We start from the raw sequence: 23,436 nt of genomic DNA, 5'->3' as shown, positions 1-23,436 counted from the left end.
CTTTATTTTGTGAATAGAGGATGTATTTATATTGCTCATACTTGAAAGCTTCACAAGGGTTTACAGTAACTACCCCTTAAGTACTCAGTTACTCTCCCTAGAAGAAAAAAGTTATACAATTATACTTCTTTCTTTCTTTTCTTTTCTTTTTCTTTTTATTCTTTTGAGACAGAGTCTCGCTATCTAGTTCAGGCTTGAGCTAACTGTGTAGCCATGCTGGCCTCACACCCATGACAATCCTCCTGCCTACACTTCCTGAGTGTGCCTACAATGAAATCCTGTCTCAAAGCAAACAAACAGAAAACATAAAATAAAATAAAAAAGCCTAGTGGTGTTGTTGGGTAGTTCCTTTAAAAATGGCTTTCCAGTTAAACTTATTCCAGGTTCTTCTCACCTTGAAAAAGAATTGGGCAAGACAAGCCGAAAACAGTGACAAACGTTTATTTGAAAATTGAGCGGTAAAAGGACTCTGGAGTGAGATTGGGCCAAACAAGATATCAAAGGATAAAAAGAACAAAAATAAAAGTACATTTTGTGTCTGGGAGACATAGCAAGGGCTACCGTGAAGAGTCAAGATAGCGGGCTCCTTATGGCCTCTCTTTTATGCTGTCCACATCTGGAACCCCTTTCACACACAGCGTCCTGGGAATTATTTGGCACTGTCCCGGGACTGTCCCACTTATTTCCTCATCCAGCTTTGCTACACCCAGCTTCCTATATCAGTGGTGCAGCTCAGCACACCCTGGGTTCCATCCTTAGCACTGAAAACAAAATAACCCAGAAGATATTCAACATACTTTGGATCCTATACGGTGGTTTGGCCAAGCTGGAAGAATAGTGGAGACCCCTTACTTTTGCTTCCTATCTTCTTCGTCTTTAGTGCTCAAAGTATGCTCGGCAGCAGTGGCCTCAGAGGTAGGAACTTAAATGTACTGTCCAACTCCCAGAATCTGTATTTTAACAGGTTCCCAGTGTTTGAAAAATTTAAGAATATATGTTTTTAATCAGGTTCAGTAAAAACAGGTACCCACCAGAGAATGGGAACAGACCTGCAAAAAATAGATTCCTGAATTATACCTCTCAAGAAATCCTAATTTTGTAGGTCTAAGGTACAGTTTCAGAACGACTGTGATGCTGCCAACACATACAATAACTTTCGGAAAGTGTTGATTTTGTCCAGTTATATAATTTAGCACAAAAGGTGAATGAATTCAGAAGCCTTAGTAGCTTGTTCATTGTTTCTAGATAGTGAAGGAACTACACTGGGAAAGAAAGAATTGTTATGAGGGAGTAGGGGAGACTGCACATGTTTAATTTTTTGCTTTCTGGTATATATGCTAACTTTTTTTTTTTTTTAAGACAGGGTCTCACTATGTAGTTCAGACTGGCCTTGAACTCACTATGTAGCTTAGGCTGGCCTCAAACTTGTTGGGATCCTTCTGCCTCAGCCTCCCAAGTGCTAGGATTACTGGTGTGCACCACCATGCCTGGTTTATGCTAACATTTTAATTATAAAATATTTCAAACATGGAGAAGTTAAGAGTTTTTATAGTAAACACTTTTTTTATTGGTACAGTAAACACTTGTATGCCCAACCCTTTGATTCCACCATTTGCATTTTACTGTGCATATTTTAATATATTTCTATCAGAGTCTAGCCATCCATTTATCAATCTCTTTTTTTATGCATATCAGAGTAAATCAAACATGTCAGTTTGTTCTCTCAAACACTGCCTCATGCATGTGAGATAACTTGTTGGACTCATGTTTGCACTGTATCTATCACACACTATCCAAAGACGAGGAAACCAAGAGGATACAAAAATGAGAAAACAATAAAAACATGCAAAAAGGAAAAGCAAGAACCAGTAGTATATGAAAGATGATTCATTTCAATGCAAAGTACAAAAAACCTCACATAAGCCTTGTAAATGTATGCTAATTACTACAGATAGTAATTGTTTAGAAAAGAGTACCTTATGGATAGATCTGTATTAACTTCATGAGGTCTTTTTCTTTTTGGCATTAGATATAATTTTTCAGCTAACATGTTATTGTTCCCCTGACAGCATTTCCCTTCTCTAAATCACCATATTCACATTCCACATGTATACATCCTGCGACAGCCCCAGCTCTGGCCTCTTTCCAGGACACTAGAATGCCACTGATGTGAACAAATTGTATCTGGAAAATTGAGGAACTCTAATCCCTTTCCAGTGATGAGAAACAAATGTGGTCTATTCTCTCCTGAGGATGAAATTTTAAAATATTTTTTTAAAAATGAGTCATGAGAGTTAGGCACAGTAGCACATGCCCTTCATACCAGCTCCGGGGCTGAGGCAGGAGGACTGCAAGATTGAGGCCAGCTGGGGCAAACCTAGTACGCTCCTGTCTCAAAATCAAAAATTAAAGCCAGGGATTTAGCTCAGTGGTTCCTGCCTCACAAGCGCAAGGTCCTGAGTTCAATCCCCGGTACCAAAAATCAAAAGGTGTGGGCATGTAGTTCTTTGGTAGAGCACCCCTGTGTCCAGTCTGCAGTACCACAGGGGAAAAAAAGAAGTACTGTGCTTAGCTCAGTGGGCAGAGCATATACTTAGCATGCTAGAGGCCCTGGGTTCAGTCCCTTGCACCAAAAATAAACAAATAAATAAAAATTCAAAAAAGGGAGGTTGGTAAAAACACAGAAAATACACCACTCACCACCTTAACCTTTTAAAAAATTAACACACTTTAATATTTAGGATAGTTTTGGAATTAAAGAAAATCAGAGTACAGAGAATTCCCATACATCCCTTCCCCTATCATTAACATTTGTCATTAGAGTTGTATATTTGTTATGGTTAATGAACCAATATTGATATTTATTATTAACGAAAGTCCCTAGTTTACACTGTTTCTATATTGTACAGTTCTGATTGTGACAAATGTATAAATGTTGTGTTCATCACTATGGTATCAGAATAGTTTCAGCCCTACAAATCACCCATGTTCTACATATTTAGCCCTCCCTTTCTTCCCCCTCGATTCCTGGCAACCACTAATCTTCATACTGTCTGTGTAGTTTTGCCTTTTCCAGAATGTTACAAACAGTGGTTGGAATCATACAGTACAGTCTTTTCAGACTGGTTGCTTTCTCCTCATCCTTCCCTTCTCTTCTGTTTATTTTTATTTTTTATTTATTTATTTTTTGGTACCAGGGATTGAACTCAGGTCCTTGAGCTTGCACAGCAGGTGGCGAAACCACTGAGTTAAATCCCTGGCCCATTTGTTTATTTTTGAGACAGGGTCTCACTATGTGATCCAGGCTGACCTTGTTCAGTATGTAACCTAGATTAGCCTTAAACTTGCAATTCTCCTGCCTCAGCCTATGGAGTGCTGGGCAGATTGACTTCTTTCATTAAGCAATATCCATTTCAGTTTCTTTTTTGTCTTTTATAGTGCAATAGCTTATTTCTTTTTATCACTAAATGATATTCCATTGTATAGCTGAATCACAGTTTATTCATCTATTAAAAGGCATGTTAATTGCTTTCAGTTTTGAGTGATTATTATTATTTTTGGTACTGGGGATCGAACTCGGGTCCTTGTGCTTGCGCAGCAGGCGGCGAAACCACTGAGCTAAATTCCTGGCCCTGTTTTGAGTGATTATTAATAAACCTGCCATAAATATTCATGTGCAGGCTATTTTGTTTTCGCTTTGAAGGTTTTTTTGAGACAGGATCTTAATGTAGTTCAGGCTGGCCTTGAACTTGTAGCAATCCTCCGGCCTTAGGCTCCGAAGTGCTAGGATTACAGGCATTCACCACCATGCCCAGCCATGTACAGGTTTTGTGTGATATAAAATTTTAACTCAATTGGATAAACACCTAGGATTATGATTGCTGGATAATTTGGTAAGACTGTTTGTTTAGCTTTGTAAGAAAATTACCTAACAGGGGGGCCGGGGATGTAGCTCAGTGGCACCGCACCTGCCTGGCAAGCGAAAGGTCCTGAGTTCCATCCCTAGTAACAAAAAGGAAAAACAAAAGGAAAAAAAGAAAATTGCCTGAGGCTGGAGGAATAGTTCAGTGATAGAGACCTGCAAGTGTGAGCCCTATGGATCCGATCACAAACATCTGCTTGGTGTAGTGGCTCATGCCTGCAATCCCAGCACTCAGGAGGCTGAGGTAGGAGGATTGCCATGAGTTACAGCCCAGCCAGACTGAAATGCATAGCAAGACCCTGTCTTAAAAAAAACCAAAACAAACAATAATCAAACCCTGCTAAGCTGTCTTTCAACGTGGTTTTTACCATTTTGTGTTCTTATCAGTAATGAAAAGTTCTTGTCAAATATCTTCACTAGTGTTTCAATTGTAACAGGTGTGGTGGTGCCATATTAACCATATTTAAGTGTACAGTTCAGTGGCATTAGCAGCTTTACATTATTTTGTCACCATCTCTAACATCTATCCATGGAACTCTTCACTTTTTTCTTTTTAGTACCGTGGATCAAACTCGGTAACCTTGGGCTTGGGAGGCAGGCAGCGGAAACCCTGAGCTAAATCCCCAGCCTAGAATTCATCACTTTGTAAAACTGAAACACTGCACATATTAAATAACAATTTTCCATTCTTCTCTGTCCCTGCTCCTGGAAAACACCATTCTACTTTGTGTCTCTATGACTGACTACGTTAGGTACCTTTTATATATGAAATCATACACTATTTGGCCCTTTGTCCTTGGTTTATTTCACATTATCATAATGTTCCCAGGGTACACCCATGTTGTAGCACATATCAGAATGTCCTTCTTTTCTAAGGTTAAATAATATTCCGTGTGTACAGATCACATTTTACTTACCAGCATCCATCTGTGGACACTTAGATTGCTTTCACACCTTAGCTATTGTAAGACTGCTATGAACATTGGTGTACAAATATCTCTTTGAGTTCTTGTTTCCAATTCTTTTGAGTATATTTTCAGAAGTGGAATTTTTTTTTTCAGAAGTGGAGTTTCTGGATCATATGGTAGTTCTCTTCTAATTTTCTGAGGTAAAGCCATCCTGCTTTCCACAGTGGCCACACCATTTTACTTTCCTGCAACAGTGCACAAAAGTTCCAGTCTTTCCACATCCTTCCATTAGTATTTTAATGATAGCCATACTGATGCATGTGAGGTTTTGTATTATTGTGGTTTGGTACTTAGGGTGAATTTCAATGGTACGTGTGCTGGCTATGAATATCAGGTCAGACAGAAATAATTCCTTGGACATGAAACTTCCCATTAAAGAGTAGAGTTTCATCCTATTTTGCTTTGGGATAAAGCAAATCTATTTGTAAAGGTCAGCAAAGTGTTTAACTAATTTGGCCATCTGGGTGATGATTCCTGATTTCATTTTGTTTAAAAATTGTTGTTTTACTGAAAAGCATTTTAAAATATAGAGATCTTTGTTAACTGTACCCATTTATTAACTATAATGTCTGCATATGGCTCAATAGTACATATACTGTGGGTTTTCCCGCTGTGGTATCAGTGTACCGAACTCCAGGGCTGTGTCCTCAACCCTATCGAGGAATCTATAGGTGTGGTCATCGGAATCAGATGTGGTCATCGGAATCAGATACGCTCCTTTCTCTGCTGCTGTGTAGCTCCAGACACAGGCCTCCTCTCAGCCAGAGCCCAGCTCACCCCTCCGCCAATCAGCAGCAGCAGCTGTAGGCCAGCCTATCTTTGCTAAGCCTCAGTCTCTACCCTTTCTCCTACCTGAACCCTAAAACTACCAATACTGTGTTGAAAAGGAGCGGTGAGAATGGACATCCTTGCATCCTTGACTTGTTCCTAATTTAAGAGGGAAATGGGCTTTCCCTGTTAAGTATTGGTACCTGTATTTTTTAAGATTTTTAAGTTTTTTGAGGATGTTATCAAGTTGAGGAAATTTCCTTCTACTTTTAGTTTGTTAAATTTTTTTTTCCAGGAGTGGGTGTTGGCTTTTGTCAAATGCTTTTTCTGCCTCATTTGGGCTTGCTGAGTTCACATTTCTGACTCTAGGAAATTCCTCTTTCCAGAATGATTGCCAATGTGAAGGGATTTCTGCTTTTTGTAGGCAGTCACCACCTATGCCCAAAATTATTCAGTGGGAGCCTATGAAAAGGGCCCATCATTTCAAACTAGACTTGCCACGAAAATCTGTACATTTTCCAATGTTGGTAGTATTTGCTCTCAACACCACCTGTAGAAACATATTAACAACATAGTTGATGTTGAATTTCACTCAGTCTTGTTCAATTCTAGTTTTATAATCACTTCAATTCAAGGAAACTGAATCTGGTCCTGAAAGTAGTCTAAGTGTAGCCTTTTGAGAGCTTAGCAAGTTCTCAAATAAAAACACAGTCACAAAAAGAAGCAACAAGTTACACCAAAGAATGTTTTGTTTTGTTTTGTTTGCAGAACTGAGGACTGAACCCAGAACCTCTGCACTGAGCTACATTCCCAGCCCTTTAAAAACTACTTTGAGATAGGGTCTCTACAAGTTGCTAAGTCACCCAGGCTGGGCTTGACTTGCAATCCTCCTGCCTCAGCCTTCCATAGTGCTGGAATTACAGGCATGTTTCACTGGCCATGTTTTAAACATTTGTTTTTCAGGATTCCTATGATCATATGAGTTTGTAAGCTATTGGTTAAATATGATTCCTTATCATAGGAGGTCTCAGAGCTTTTGATATATTATACAGTATATTATAAACCTTTGCAGAGGAGAAATGGGGGTAGTTTTTCCCTAAATTTCTTTGATTATGGAGGTATTTTATTTCAGAATGCCTTTTGGCTAATTAGCTTTGGAAAATGCTGGTTTACAGGTGAAGGAAGTCTAAATTCATAGAAAGGAAATATTTTTTCAGATTAAGGAAAAGTAACAGGCTAATACATATAACACTTGCTCAGTTCTAGGCAATACAATACATTAAAGCACACAGTTTAAATATAACATTTAGGTTTGTAGTTTGTTTTTCCTACCACAGGATGATTTAAACTGGAAGACTATTCAAGGGAATCTTTCAGATCAAAGGAGTTTGGCCAAAAGAGATTCTATGAACATTCTGAAAATGGTAGGTTTTACAGTTTCTTCTTATGTCCTGATGACTTAAGAAACTGTTTTAGGACACCACCAGTTACATTTGGATTTGATTATTTGCAGTTCTTTAAGCCAAAACACATGTTTCAAACAGGTTTAAATTGGAAGTTTGCGCTCCAAGAGTCAAGCTGCCTGAGTTCAAAATCCAGTTTTCTGCTACCGTAGTCCCAACCCACAACCAGCGAGACTGTGGATAGCCATTTAACTTCTCTGCGTTTCAGTTTTTACAGTTTGCAAGTACTTACAACAAAGCTAAGCAAGTAGAGAAAGAAATTTGATCGTCTTTGACACTTGGTGAAACGTTTTCTGAATGTGTGACTTACCCAGGCTCACTGAGGTGATGGATGCTGCTAGTGACTAAACCCGATGCTCATTCTGACTTTAATGCGAACGTGGGTATTTCCACTTCATTATATTGCTTGACAATTTAAGATAAAAATGGAAGGGGGCAGGGATTTAGCTCAATGGCACCGCGCCTGCCTCAAGAGGGCAAGGTCCTGAGTTCAATTTCTGATACCGAAAAAAAAAAAGATAAAAATGGAAGATTTGCCATTCAAAATTGTAACAAATATACAATGTAACTGCATATAAATAAATAGGCTTGAGATATAGTTGAAACAATTCATAAATATTTCCTGAAGTCTGCAGGAATGTGAGAAGGCAATTAACTTTATGGAGCACTTAGCGTACTTCAGGTACTATTTCATATTTTACAATGATTCTTTTTTTTTTTTTTTTTGGTACCGGAGATCGAACTCCGGTCCTTGCACTTCCAAGGCAGGCGGCGGAACCACTCAGCTAAATCCCCGGCCCTACAATGATTTTTAATCCTCACAGCTGCACTGTGATTAGGTATTAAGAGGAAATAGCCTTTCCAAGCTAATAATCCCCAAATACACAGAATATACAGTGTATCTGCCTCTGTATATATGTTGATTTCACTGCATGAATCTACACATGATAAAATAACACAAGTATACATACATTATACAAATGTCAAATACCTGCTTTTGATATTGTATTAAAACTATGTAATGTGTAACACTGGGGAATAGTTTTGAGGAGTACTGGTCAGCTATTCAATTTCGGTCTGTCCAAAGTTTTACTCAGGAGTTATGGATTTAGGAAGTAGACCATATAGGTCTGTACTGTACTTGCAACTGTTAAATCAAAATGAAATGCTAAAAAAAATCAACAGGGGATGAATGTTTACTATTATTCCTCTAACACCCACACAACCCTACTAACACAATTGGCGTCATTAGGAATGAGAAACTAAGCTTAATTATGCTCCAGCACCTCGTATCCTTTTAAAAAAATTATTATGAACTGCAAACATATACTAATCAAAATAAATAAAGTAAATTTGGGGGAAAAATGGTGCCGGGGATAGAATCCATTGTCTCGCGCATGTTAAGCACCTGCTCTACCACTGAGCTACATCCCCTGCCCCATCAGGCGTGGGGGGGCAAGGTCTCGCTACGTAATCCAAGCTGTCCAGTAACTCACGATTCTCCTGCCTCAGTCTCCTGAGGGCTGGGATTAGAAGCGCGAGCCAGCACGCCGGCTATCTGGCATTTTTGTTCAACACAGATTTAGAAACTGGGAGTCAGGCGTTATAAACATCACGGGATCGGAAGGTCGTTCAGTTCCTTCAATTCCAAACTAGAGGCTTGTCAGATTGTTTGTTCAGAGTGGAACCCCGAGTTCGATCCCCTGCACCAAAAAACAAAAAACAAAAACAAAAACAGAGTGGAACCAAAGCCAGACCGAGGTTGGCTTCCAGCCTCCCGGAACAGCTGCACCGCGAGTGCCGGGAACCGTCAAGGCGCAGCTGAAGCTACTGTGAAAGGCCTCCGAGAGAACCAGAAAGGTGGCACGGGCCGAGGTTCCCACCGGGCGGAATACCCGCAGCCCCGGGGCCCCCTCCCAGCGAGAAACGGGGCGCAGGGAGGGACGCCAACAGCTGCCACCGGCGGGGCTCGCCGGAGGAGTCTGGGAGGCGGGGGACGCCCAGCGGGCCCGAGCGGCGGCGCGTGGCACGCGCGACCCCCACCCCCGCGCATGCTCCGCCCGCCAGGCCCCGCCCCCCGCCCCGGCCTCCCTCCCGCTTGGCCCCTCCGACCCGGCGGCCGACGTTTCGCGTGCGTGAGGGCGCCTGACTTCATTTCCGGCTAACGCGCTCCGCTTGCCCCCTGGCCCCGGATGGTGACTGGCGGTGCTGCTGCACCTCCCGGGACTGTCACTGAGCCGCTTCCCAGTGTGATTGTGCTGAGCGCAGACCGGAAGATGGCGGCTGCGGCTGCGGCAGCCTCGGGCCTGGGCTGCTCGGCGGCGGCGGCGGAGGCGGCTGGGGTCTCGGAGTGGCTGGTGCTGCGGGACGGCTGCATGCGCTGCGACGCCGACGGCCTGCTCAGCCTCTCGTACCACCCGGCGCTCAACGCCATCCTGGCCGTCACCAGCCGCGGGACCATCAAAGTCATCGACGGCACCTCGGGGGCCACCCTGCAGGCCTCGGCGCTCAGCGGTGAGTGTGCCGCACGCCGGGCGGGGGCTGGGCCGGCCGCGGGAGGAGCCGGCCGGCGGGATGCGGGGCGGGGAAGCCGCCCAGCCCGGGGGCTCGGCTCCGGAGGGAAGCGGGTGGCGGTGGGGCAGGGCTGGGGTCCGGGGCTGGCTGGGAGGCGAGGCCCGGAAGCGGACGGAGGGGCCACTCGGGGCTCGGTTTTCTCGGCGGCGGCAGCTGGAAGGGAAGACCGGCGAGGCGGGCAGCTGTGGGAGTTGCCTCTCGGGCCCGGAGCGTCCGGCGGCTCGGTCCTCAGGGAGAGCTGAGGGAGCCTCGGAGCTCGGCGCTGGAGCAGGCCTGGCCCCGGCCCACATCGTGGGGACGGGAGGGCGGCAGGCTGGAAGGATGGAACCGGGCAGGAGAGGCTGGTGGCCGGAGGCGAGGGGCGAGGAGCGAGGAGCGAGGAGTGAGGAGCGTCCGAGCCGGAGCCCCAGCGCGTCCTTCCGGCGGAGAGGCGGCCGGCCGGCTGTCGGAGGGTCCCGCAGGTGCGGCACGGACCGTGGGCTTCGCGCCCGGCGGGGTGGGCGGGGGCGGGGCGGGGAGGGAAGTAGGAGAGCCGGCCGCCCGGACTGTTGGGTCGGCGGCTGTGGGGCCCAGGCCAGCGGAGGAAGAATAGACTATTTCCAACTTCCACCCCTCCCACCCGCAAGTGACTAGGAGCTCCGGACCTGCGGTGTATGAAATACTGGTTCTTTCCCATTTGTAATTAGGTGAAACTTCAGGCCGTCTCAACTTGTTTTTCCACGGCAAGCCAAAAATTGGGATTTGGAGGTTACGTGAGAGTCTCCCCATTGGAGTAGAGCACTTCTGGGTGGTTTAAAAGTTGGCCCACCGACAGGACGTAGAATGCATGAGAATACTCAGTGGACAGCCGGAGAGTTTTGGAATTGCCTTGGCCAAATTGCATTTGGTTGAAATGACATTTGTGGTTAAGTGAGTGGCTTAATTTAGATGTTACAGGTTAAGATTGAAAAGTTAGTAAATGAGACTGAACAAAGATTTAGTGTATACAGCTGCGTTGAACCGAATGTAGATAGTTACGTGGTCTACCAGTTCACTTGTATTTTAACATAGACAAATAAGGAAAAGTTTACTGGGTGAGTAATATGGCATTTTTAAGACTAAGTGGTAATTTAGGGATACAGAGATGAAATTAGAGATGTTAATTTTTGTTGTGAGACTTGCAAAAAAATTAGCTTGTGTATACTTACAGAATGTGAACCTGGAATCTATCTAAGGTATGTTCAAGAGAAAGTTTTGGATGGTAGGCTTATAATTTTTTATATTCTTCGTAAATGACAGGAAGGGTGTTCCAGATGTAGCAATGATCAATTATCGCAACTTGGACATAACTTGCTACTATGAAGGAGAGATAGTAATTGGATAGCTTTCGTTTTAAAAATCTCTTAAAATATATCACATATGAAAAGGAATAAAGAGTAATTACATGTAATTACATGTATCCCCAACTCAGCCTGAGAATAAAACATTACAGAGTAGCAGAAGACTTCCCTGTTTATCTCCTGGATTGCATTCCTCTAACTCTGTCCCCTCATCTCTTTCCTGTACATCCTTTTTAATTTGGCTCCATCACTGTCATGTCTATATTTGTTAGTAAAATGTCTAATATTCATGATTTTTAACTGAAAGTAAGTGGTATGTGTCATAGTAAGTGTACCCTAGGATTTCTTTCTTTCTTTTTTTTCTTTTTTGGTACCAGGTATCTAACTCGGGGTCTTGTACACTAGGATTTCTACAGAAAGTCATACTATAGAAGTATTCAAGTGTTTTGGATAGAAGTTTCTTGAGGGTGGTTTTTGTGTCTGGAGGCCATTTTGGGAACAGGGTTTGTTAAAAATGTTTGTATATTTATGTGCCTGTATATGGAAAGAAAGAAAATACTTGGGTAGATTACTAAAGAGGAAGGTTTTAGGTATGAATGTGAAGGTAGATGCATAAAATGTAGTACTGTTTAGGGATAACTTAGTTGAGATATGTTGGGGCATTTGTTAATTAGAAAAGGATTGGATTGGATATGATTGCAGATGCCTATGCATAAGGACTGTGTGATTAAAAATATGTAGAGGACCTGGGCATGGTGACACATGCTTTTGACTTCAGGTACTTGGGAGGCTGAGTCTGAAGGATCCTAAAGTCGAGGCCAGCCTGGGCAATTAGCAAGACCCTGACTCAAAAAAAAGGGTGTGGGGAGGTGTGGGGATGTATCCTAGTGGTAGAGAGAGGCCTTGCCCAGTATACATGAGACTCAGGGCTTAATCCCCAGTACCACCTCCCTCCCTGTTCATAGTTAACAGAATAAAAGGATTTAAGGAAAAAACTGAAAGTAATGGATAAATTGTGAACCATTTTATTTCATTTATTTTTAATAAATTTTTTGACTTTTTGAGACAAGGTCTTGTTATGTAGTTCAGGCTGGCCTTGAACTTGTGATCCTCCTGCCTTAGGCTTGATTTTGAAACATTTTGCGTATGCGAATTTAAGTTTATTAATAATAATTAGTGGAGGTTGTATAGGATCTTATGCATATAATCTATTCAGATGATTGAGGAAGGGATGCTGCATTTTATGTTTAATCTGGAATATGTAGATAAGTAATAGATTTGCTTTTAGTGGTTAATAGAGGATAACAGTTCTAAAAATAGATGAAGAGAAGGTGCCAGTCGTGATCATAGTCCTAACATAACCCCTTTTCACTTAGTGGACAGTAAGCCACTTTTCTTTCTACCCCAGAGAAAGACATCTTGAGGGAATAAAGAGTGGTATAAACATGGAGATTTTTATCAGGTAACAGTGATATTCCTTATGGATGTATGAAGTTCAGTTTATAGGGCTATGGATGGTCTGTTAGTGTGTATTGGAAATTGAAGGATATGAACAGGACTTGTATGTATATGTCTTTAGTTAGATGGTAACAATGATTTAAAAAAACTATTAGTATATGTCTTCATATTACCTGTTTCTAGTATAAAATACTCATAAGTTCACTTCCACCAGATAAGAGCTGTCAGGATATACATAGGAAGTGCAGGAATTTGCTCCCTATTAATATTTAAGAGTTAAAGAGGGTTTTGTGCGTGTGTGTGTGTGGTACTGGGAATTGAATCCAAGGCTTTCATACTGAGTTACATTCCCAGATTTTTTTTTAATTTTTTTGACACAGTCTTACTAAATTGCCCAGGCTGGACTTGAACTTGAGATTCTTCTGCTTCTGCCTTCCATAGTGCTGGAATTACAGGCATGTTCCACCACACCTGGTGTATTCTCTCTAGTTTTGTCTCTGTGTTGTTACTGACTAGTATTTTGGCTCTTGGACTGCACCAGGTACCTTCCAGTCTGTCAGGCGTATGGGGACTGTTTTTCAAGACCTAGAACACATCTTAATTTGTTGATACATTCAGCCAAAAATGAGCTCCTAAGCACATATTACTCTATTTTACTGTTGCTTTTCTCTTGAATATTTAGATTTCATTTTATTTAGTTCTTTGTAAATATGTTTTTCATATTTCAAGCTCCTTGTGGAAGGTAACTTGTTTATATGTTTTTATCCCCTTCCCAGAATGCCTAGTACAAAATATTAACTCAAATATTTTTGTTTACTTACATACTAATTGCTAAATAAAGACATAGTGGGTGTTTTTTGTTTTTTGTGTTTTTGGTGGTACTAGCCTTCCTACAGTTACATCCCTATCTCTTTTTATTTGGAGACCAGATCTCACTAAGTTGAACTAAGGTGGAACTGGAGCTTGAGATCCCCCCTGCCTCAGCCACCTGATTGCTGGGATTATAGGCATACACCACTGTGCCTGGCTAAAGATAGTCTCTGACTTTTAAAAAGACTAGTTTTAGAGCAGTTTTTGGGTTTACACAGAATTGAGCAGAAAATAAAGACTTTCCATGCATTCTCTGTCCCTTCCTCTGTAAATCTCTCACTGTTAACATGGGACACAACCCCTCCCTGGCATATACATTACAATAGATGGACCTGCACTAACATTATCACCCAGAGTGCACAGTTTGTTAGGGGTCACTCATTGTGTTGTATGTTCTATGGGTTTAGACAAAAGTATAATGACATGTATCTATTTACAGAATAGTTTCACTACACTAAAAATCCTCTAATTTGTCAGTTCATCCCTCCTCTCTCCTCTAGCAACTACTGTTACTTTTGCTGTATGCATAGTTTTCCCTTATTCAGAATATCGTAGTTGGAATCATACAGTGTAAACTTTTCAGATTGATTTCTTTCGCTTAGTAATATGCATTTAAAGTTCTTCCATGTCTTCTCATGGTTTGGTAGCTCATTTTTTTCTAGTGCTGTATAATATTCCTTTGGTTGCACTTCAGTTTATCCATTTATGTACTTTCAAGAGGATGTCTTGGTAGCTTCTAAGTTTCGAGAGTTGTGATGAAAGCTGTGATAAATGTGTGTGCAGGATCTTGTGTGGAAGGGGTTAGGCCACCTCACTTTGTACTCCAGAGAAAGACACTTGCTTTAGGGAATAAAAAGTGGAGTAACCATTATAGAGTGTTACCGGATGATAGTGTTATGCAAATTTTCAACTCTTTTGGGTAAGTTTTAAAGCGCTCAGTTGTTGGATCACATGGTAAGAGTATGTTTACTTTTCTCAGAAAACTGCCAAACTGTCTTCACAGTGGCTGTATCGTTTGATTTTCTCACTAGCAATGAATAAAAGTTTTTCACCTGCATTTGTGGTGATAATGTTTGGATTTTGGTCATTCTGGTAGGTGTGTAGTGTTATCTTGTGTGTGCGTGGCACACCCCCCATACCCCTAGCAGTACTAGGGATTGAACCCATGTCCTTTGCACTAAGCTACATCTCTAGCCCACTTTATTTTGAGACAGGGCCTTGCTAAGCCACTGTTGCCTAGGCTAGACTCAGATTTGCTATCCTCCTGACTCAGCCCCCCAGAGTGCTGGGATTCCAGGCCTGTGCCACTACCACACTGGGCTATGTATCTCTGTTTTAATTCTTTAATAACTTAAAAGCGTCTTTTCATATGCCCATTTGCCTTTCTTTATGTTTACTTGTCAAATTTGGCTTTTAAAAATAAAAAGAAGCTACTTATGTCATTTGACCATACTGTTCACATTGGTTGATACACCCCCGTCTGTAGCTTTTGTTGGTTGCAATTTTAGCACAATAGGAAATAGCTTGGTTCTGAAGGCTAGAGGCTTGGGTTAAGATTCTAGAGTTCTTGTTGTTGTTTTAACTTTGTGTAACTTTGACTAAATAACTTAGCATTTCTGTTTCAGTTGCCCCATTTGCAAAATGGGAGTGATAATTTACTAATTGTGAAGATTAAGGCCTGAAAAGTGCTTAGAACAGTTTACTTACCAGACAAGTATTCAAAAACTTTTTTCTTTGTATTTCCTTGTAAATACCTTAATATTTACTAGGATGGTTGAGAAGATTGAATGGGCAGACATGTTGAAAGTGCCTAATAGTGTGTGACAAATATATAAATCACAGTGAATGTCAAGTCTGGTGTGTCTCTTTGTTGCTTAGTATTGTCGTGCTCCTCATGATTACTTTAGAAATGTTCACTGATGCAGTGTTTATACATAGATGACAGGTACACATGCAAATGTAGATAGACATAAATGTAGACAGAAACATAACCTATATTTGGATAAATATCTTTCAGTATATTGGTGTGGCTAAATATCAGAACAAAGTAAAGACTGTTTTGTCACTAGTATGTACATAAGTTAATACGAGTATGTATGTATGTGTGAATGTTAATCAATGGACATTGTACTATATATGTATAGGAGGAAGTCATGTAGCTTCAGTTTCATGTTGCACTGAAAAAGGAAAAAGCTTCTCAGTGTTCTTAGGTAAATGTTCCAAGTTTATGGTGGGGGGGTCAAAATATACACCACACACACACATATATACATATATGTATGCATGTAATATATATATATGTATGTGTGTGTGTATATATATATATATATATATATATATATATATATATATATATAGTGCAGCAGGCGGCGAAATCACTGAGCTAAATCCCTGGCCCTGGAAGGGCATTTTGTCCTCATCCATCTTATTCTTTGAACCTGGCACTGTGCATCTTTTAACTCTCCCTCCAAGTAAAAATGACCATGGAAGGTTAATGTTTTGAATGGATTCAGAACATCGAGGCAGCCTCTACAGCACAACTAAGATGCTCATGAAAGACGACTTCCAGAACTGCTTCAGAAAGTGTCGAGAACAATGGAATAAGAGTGTTTGAAGTGAGGGGGAGTATTTTGAGGGGAATTAATGGCAAAGTAGCTTTTACTGTAATTGTTTAAAAAATTTAAACATTACTGTATTTTTAAAAAATTACACCTTATATCTTTTTCTTTTTTTTTTTGTACTGGGGATCGAACTCAGGATCATGGGCTTTCAAGGGACGCGGCGGAACCACTGAGCATTACATCCCTGGCCCTATCTTCTTGCTTTTTTTTTTTTTTTTTTTTTGGTACCGGGGATTGAACTTGGCAGGTGCCGAAACCATTGAGCTAAATCCCCAGCCCACTTCTTCCTTTTGATTGGGGAAAATTACAGTGTTTATAAATAAGAAAATCTTTGTATTCCAGCGTCAGTGAAGTTTGGATTGGGTGGATTGTTTTTTCTTGTGTAACAGCTTCTTGATTAAACTTAAACCCAGAGCTGCCTGCTCCAAGAAGTGGTAGAGCCTGCATAATCCTCAAGAAACAAACTTTGGATAAAATTTAAAATCTTCTGAATGAATATTTTAAGTGATTCAAACCAGTACCTATTTCCTCACTAACTTGTTACATGGTATTTCATTAGCCCTAGAAGATAGTAGTTCTTTTTTTTTTTTGTTACTAGGGATCCAAAGCAGGACCTTGTGTTTGCCAGGGAGGTGCAGTGCCACTGAGCTAAATCCCCGGCCCAGATAGTAGTTCTTTTGGATCCATCTTAGTTCTTTATAAAAACTTAATGCAGCAGAATCTCTTTTTGGGCTTTGGGTGCATGTATTTCGGCTCTGTTTCAGTTGACTTAAGACTTTAGTGATACTGATGACCTAATTTGTGTCAGAGGTTTGCATTTTTTTTTTTGGTACTGGGGATCGAACTCCAGTCCTTGCACTTGCACAGCAGGTGGCGAAACCACTGAATCCCCGGCCCCTAGGTTTGCTTTTTATTAGCAAAACTTCTGTAATTATAGTAAATTTATGTTAAGACCTGTTTTTAGATGTTTTGCTATGTTATAAAGATCCTGCATATTTATTCAAATTTTTACTTTTACTTCGCAGATTTTCCTAATTGTAGAATGCTCACAGATAGTTTTGCACTAGCAGAGAATTTATCCTAATCTTTGTTTTCATGGTTTTAGACATTAATGAGAGCTCAGAGTCTGGGGCCCAGCAGCTTGGGCTTAATTTAGCCTTGGATCTTCTTTTGTTTGTTCTTTTGAGATAGATGTCTCACTCTGTAGTTCGGGCTGGCCTTGAACTTGCAGTAATCCTACCTCAGCCTTAGGAGGGCTGGGATTATAGGTGGGCACCTCCACACCTGGCTCCAAGCCTTGGTTCTTTTTTTTTTTTTTTTTTTTTTTGTATTCTTTTATTGGTACATTGTAGGTATACAACACAATTACATTTCTCATTGGGAATTGTACCTTTACATAATGCATCTTGGTTCTTATTTTTTCCCCATTCCTAGCCCTCCCTTCACGCCCTCCACCCTTCCCTATTTACAAAGACTTTATTTCCATTTTTTCCATTTCTCATCATTTTTCCTTTCCCCTGCCCCTCCCACTACCCCTACCCCTTTGGACCTTTTCTTCCTATTTTACATTATCGATTATTCATTCTAATCATTGGTACATTTTAGGTATACAATATAATGACATTCATCATTGGAAATTTGCACCTTTACATATTCTCTCTTGGTTCTTATTTTTCACCCTTGCCCAGCCCTCCCTTCAACCCCTCCATTCCTCCCTATTTACAAAGATTTTGTTCCTATTTGTCCATTTTCTCATATTAATCCCATTCCCTTCTGTCCTTTCCCCTAGCCCTCCCACTTCCTTCCCCTTTGCCCCTTTTCTTCCTATTTCACATTACCTATTACACATTTAGTCCTTATTTACACTTTGAGTTTCTCACACCAGAGGAACTATTCGGTATTTACACATGTGTGTCCTATTTATTTCAATTAAGAGTATCCCCTCAATGTGCATCCACATAGCTATAAATGTCTCTAATTTCTCATTTTTTATGACTGAGTAGTACTCCATTTTATTAAAAAACCACATTTTCTTTATCCAGTCTCCAGTTGATGGGCCTTTGGGCTGTTTCCAAGTTTTAGCCGTTACAAACTGTACTGCTATGAACATGGGCCCACATATATCTCTGTGGTATGATTCTTTTAATTCTTTGGGGAAGATACCCAGCAGGGAAATAGCTGGGTCAAATGGGACTTCCAGTCCTAGTTCTTTGAGGTATCGCCATACTGATTTCTACAGTGGTTGCACCAGTCTACACTCCCACCAGCAGTGGAGCAGGGTTCCTCTTTCCCCACAGCCCCGGCAGCATTGGTTATTGGTTGATTTCATGATAGCAGCCATTCTTTCTGGAGTGAAGTGGAATCTCAGTGTTGTTTTCATTTGCATCTCTCGAATGACCAGTGATGTTGAGCATTTTTTCATGTATTTATTTGCTATTTCTACTTCTTTGTGTGAGAAATGTCTGTTCATTTCAGCTGCCCATTTTTGGATTGGGTCTTTAAATTTGGGAGGTCTGATCTTTTTAAGTTCTTTATAGATTCGAGATAGTAGACCTTTGTCTGAGGAAGAGCAGGTGAAGATTTTTTCCCACATTGTGGGTTGTCTCTTCACACTGCTGGTGGTTTCTCTTGCTGTGCAGAAGCTTTTTAATAAGAAGAGATCCCATTTGTTGATTGTTTGTGCTAGTGCACGGGTAACTGAGGTTTTGTTCATAAAATCTTTTCCTACACCAATGTCTTCAAGGGTTCTACCTAACCTCTGTTCCAACTGGTTCAGAGTTTCTATTTTAATATTTAGATCTTTAATCCATTTTGATTTTTAGAAGACCCCAAGAACTCCACCAAAAGTCTTCTAGACTTAATAACCAAATTTAGTCAAGTAGCTGGTTACAAGGTCAACACACAAAAATCAATAGCATTCCTCTACACCAATGACAGACTCACTGAGAGAGAAATAGGGCAAATGATTCCTTTCACAGTAGCATCCAAAAAACTGAAATACCTAGGAATCATCCTAATGAAAGAAATCAAAGACCTCTTCTCTGGAAACTATGGCATTCTGAAAAGAGAGATTGAAGATGATATCAGAAAATGGACAGACATCCCCTGCTCCTGGGTAGGAAGGATTAATATAGTGAAAATGGCCATACTTCCAAAACTGCTATGTAGATTTAATGCAGTTCCAATTGAGATCCCAGCAGCATACTTCATAGACCTCGAGAAAACAATCCCAAAAATTCATTTGGAGCAAGAAGAGACCCAGAATAGCAAAAGCAATTCTAGGTAACAGAGACATGGCAGGGGGTATCGCAATCCCCAACCTGCAACTCTGCTACAAAGCTACTGTGATAAAAACAGCATGCTACTGGCAAAGAAACAGACTTGAGGACCAGTGGAACAGATTAGAAGATGCAGAAACAACGCCAGACACACTCAGCCATCTCATCTTCGACAAAGGAGCCAAACACCCTCCCTGGAGGAAAGATAGCCTCTTTAATAAATGGTGCTGGAAAAATTGGGCTTCAACTTGCCAAAGATTAAAACTAGACTTTGGTTCTTTTTTAACATTGGAAGTTCATCTGTAGAATGGAAATACTGTAACAATGTTTGCCTCATGAGGTGGATATGAGAATTAAAATAAATATGTGTAAAGCTTCTAGAACTGTGTCTCCTGTATGATTTAAAGAATTCTTGTTGTAGAATTAGGTAAGGGAATTAAAAAATTTTTTTTTTTGCTGTAGATATTCTTTTGGAAATGTAGTATTTTCTAGTTTTTCATTTGTGTAGACTTTGGCTAGATGAACTATAATTGACATAGAACGGTGATTTTTGTATCCAGTAGTGTTATAAACTATATCAGTTAATTGATTTTGGACTTGAATTGTTAAAAGAAGATGGTATGAAGTGCTGATTGGTATTCATACAGACATTTTTTGAACTTGTGTTAGACATTGGGCCCCATAAGAGGCAACATTTTTTCTTTGAATGCATGCTTCGTGATGTTTTTACTGAGCCATTTTAACATAGCATCATAAGTGCTGTAATATAGGTAGACTGAGTGCTGTCTGAATACAGAGGAGGGATTGTGAATACAGATGAGGTAGTTTCTTCAAGTTGTGGAATGTAAGAGAAAGCTTCTCAAAGAAGGTAGTGGGATGAGTTTTGAAAGATGGAAGTAGTGGGAAAGAAGTGTTAGAGGAAAATTATCCTAAGCCAAGGTGCGGAGACATGTTCTTCAAAAAATCAGGACTTAGGGTTAGACAGAAGTATTTTGGAGGGATTTACTTTTAGAGTGTATGTGGGGATGGTTAAGGTGTATGTGGGGATGATTCCTTAGAGGAATTTAGACTTGATGTCAATACTGGAAGGCCATCCTAGGTTATGATATGATATAAGGAAGGGTACATTTAGAAAGATTTAAAACTAACACATAGTGGTAAGATTTTTATTTTGTTTGATGCTGAGGATTGAACCCTGGGCCTTGATCACACTGGGCAAAACACTATTACTGAACAACATTCCCCAGCCAGTATTTTTTGTTTTTGTGTCATGGAACTGGAGATTGAACCATTGTACATGTGGGGACCCCCCCCCCCCCCATTTTTAGTATTGGAGATTGAACCCAGGACCTTAGCACTGAGCTATATCCTCAGCCCTTTTTATCTTATTTATTTTATTTTTAAATGTTGAGAGTCCTGCTGAATTGCTTAGGCTGGGCTCAAACTTGTTATCCTTCTGCCTCAGCCTCCCAGAGTCCTGGGATTACAAGTGTGTGCCACCATGCCCACTGCTCAAACTTTATTTTATTTATTTCTTGGTATTGTCAATTGTTTTTACTTTTTTAACAAATTTTATTTTATTTTATTCCCATCCCCTCTCAAGCCCCCTCCCCTCCCTTTGTACAAAAGCTTTGTTTACATTTTTTCCTATTTTCACTTTTTTTTGTCCCTTTTCTTTCTCCCTCCTCCTCCCTTGTTCCCTTTCCCATTTGAATACTTCCCATTTCTCAACATCCATTATACACATCCACATTCAGTTTCTCACACCAGAGAAACAATGCGGTAAACTGATTTATTCATGTAAGAGTATGGTCTCAAGGTCCATCCATTTAGCTATAAATGTCTAAAGCTCATCCTTCTTTATGGCAGAGTAGTACTCCATTGTATAAAAAAACCCACGTCATCTTTATCCACTCATCAGTTTATTTTATTTTATTTTTGAGACAGGGTCTTGCAGAGTTCCCGAGGCTGACCTTGAATTTGCCATCCTCCAGCCTCAGTCACTTGAATGGTTGGAATTACAGGTGGGGCTACCAGACCTGGCATAATACTTATTTCTGCAAGCTTGATTTCTTTTTGAGCCACCAACCCTGGTTTGTATTGGCATTTTAAATTGCATTGTTCAGTTCAACAAGTGTTTGTCTGCAATGTGGGGGCAATAAGATGAATTTTAAAAATCACTCAGTTTGGAAAGCTTTCTAGAAGAGGTGCTGTCTCAGCTGACATTTGAAGGACAAAGAGTTAAATATTTTTAACTTTAGACCTCTTACCTAGATATTTGAAAATACTACATGTGCTTTGAACTTTTCTTCCTGCTGGCTTAGTTTTTTGAGATGGGGGCTAGCAACAAATTAGTCCATTACCCCTCTTGTTGCTGTCATCTCCTTACCTTTTTTTGTTTTTGTTTTTGTGGTTTTGTTTAATGCCCTCTTTTTTTTTTTTTGGTACTGGGGATCAAACTCGGTCCTTGTACTTGCACAGCAGGTAGCAAAACCACTGAGCTAAATCCCCAGCCCTAATGCCCTCTTTTTTAAAAAACTTTTTTTCCAGTGGGAGCTTGGGAAGGAGCAGAGGTAAATGTAGGAATATTTATTCCTTGTATATCTTGTACCCATATTTCCTTATAAAACTGGAAATCTCTAGTTGTAACCATACTTAGGTTGTTGATCATTCAGTATTCAGTCCTTAGGAGTGTTGGCTATAGTTATTGGTAGAAAGTAAACAATAATAGATTTCTACAATGGAGTAGTGGTCAGCAGGCAGGAGGTACCTCTCTGACGTAAGCATTCTACTGCTCATGGACTCTTGAAAAGGGTGTGTTTTGCAAGACACGTCTCTGAGTTGTCATTCTTAAGATGGGCTCATAATACTGGCCCAGCCAATATCACTGGACAGGATTACAATTATAGAAAACCTTTGTCAGCTGTAGTACTTCAAATGTAAGAAATACAAAACAGGTAAGATGAGCTTCTGTTTTATAGAAGAGGGGATAATAGAGCTATAAATTACAAAAAAAATATAGAAAGGAAATAATGGAGATACAGATGAAAAAGAATAAAGCACTTGCTGTAACAAACTGGGATAGTCCTTTTTGGAGGGGTAGTGCTTCTTAGACCTTTCTTTCTTTTTCTTTCGAACTCAGGACCTTACGCTTGCGAGGCAGGCGCGATGCCACTGAGCTACATCCCCGGCTCTAGTACTGGTTCTAAATAGAAGTAATTACGATCTAGTTTGAATGAGGTATATCAAGATGTATTTTATTAATAAAAAATATATTTTTTGGTACTGGGTATCGAACCTCAGGACTTTGCACTTGCAAGGCAGGTGTGGCGCCACTGAGCTAAATCCCCAGGCCCTAATTAAAAATATTTTATTAGTACATGTTTGTAGTACATAATGATTACATTGATTGTGTGGAGTTGGTATATGTATATAACACATCTTAATTTTTTTTACTTCCCTTTTATCCTCCCCTCTCTATTTTCTTCCCTACATCTCTAGATCCCTTTCACGTTTGCAAAAGATCTATCTCCTAGATTCCTATTGTTCATCTTTTATTTGCTCTTTATATTATTTATATTTTGGGTTTTTTTGTGTGTGTGTCTGTGTGTGTATCAGGAATCAAATTCAGGACCTTGCACTTGCCAGGTAGGCGCGGCACCACCAAGCTACATCGCTGGTCTACTATTGTGGGTTTTTTATATGAGAAAACATGTGGCATTTAAGCTTGCATGTCTAATTTATTTCATTTAACATTATTGTCTCAAAGTGCATGGGATGTGTTTTAAAAGAAATATTACTTTTTAGAGGAAATGATACAAATTTTAGAAGGAAGGAGATGGCAGTGTCCTCTTTGAGACTTATTGTGGGCATCAGGAATTTAAATCTTGATGACTTGTTACTGTATTTCTACTTTAATTTATGAAGTAGGGTAAAGAAAAAATAAGGGATATGGCACAGGGCAGTCGTTCTAGGCCTTGGTTACTCATTAGAATCATTAGGGGCACATTTAAAAATTGCCATTTGGCCCCAGTATTCTGACTTGAATGGTTTGGGGTGGGGCTTAGGCATTTTTTCCCCCTTAAAAAGCATGACAGCTGGTTCTAATGTGCAGCTAGGTTTAGAGGTTTAAAGTTTGAACATAGGACCTTAGATAAACTTATATGTGTTTCATAAGAGAGACAGTTTTTATTTG

General features: G+C 40.4%; 1 protein-coding gene across 14 annotated transcripts in view; it reads left to right on the top strand.

Annotated features, from left to right (window-relative positions):
• The first annotated feature begins 9,288 nt into the window (after positions 1 to 9,288).
• Birc6 (baculoviral IAP repeat containing 6) overlaps positions 9,289 to 23,436 on the top strand; it is a 243,878-nt gene continuing 229,730 nt past the window's right edge. For 12 of the 14 annotated variants that reach the window (XM_087216157.1, XM_087216155.1, XM_087216152.1 and 9 more), the window contains exon 1: positions 9,291 to 9,635. In XM_087216157.1, the coding sequence (XP_087072283.1) occupies positions 9,314 to 9,635 (322 nt within the window). In that variant the 5' untranslated portion in view covers positions 9,291 to 9,313. Of the gene's footprint in view, positions 9,636 to 9,825; positions 10,157 to 23,436 lie in introns of those variants that run through there. The other 2 variants (XR_015453010.1, XM_087216158.1) reach the window with 2 other exon arrangements.

Source organism: Heterocephalus glaber, unplaced genomic scaffold (assembly GCF_053883595.1).
Source record: "Heterocephalus glaber isolate CG9 unplaced genomic scaffold, H.glaber_assembly_v1.0 deba00001457, whole genome shotgun sequence".
In the NCBI taxonomy this organism is placed as follows: Eukaryota; Metazoa; Chordata; class Mammalia; order Rodentia; family Bathyergidae; genus Heterocephalus; species Heterocephalus glaber.
Note: the sequence above shows the minus strand (reverse complement) of the source record. Positions and strands in the feature narration are given on the sequence as shown.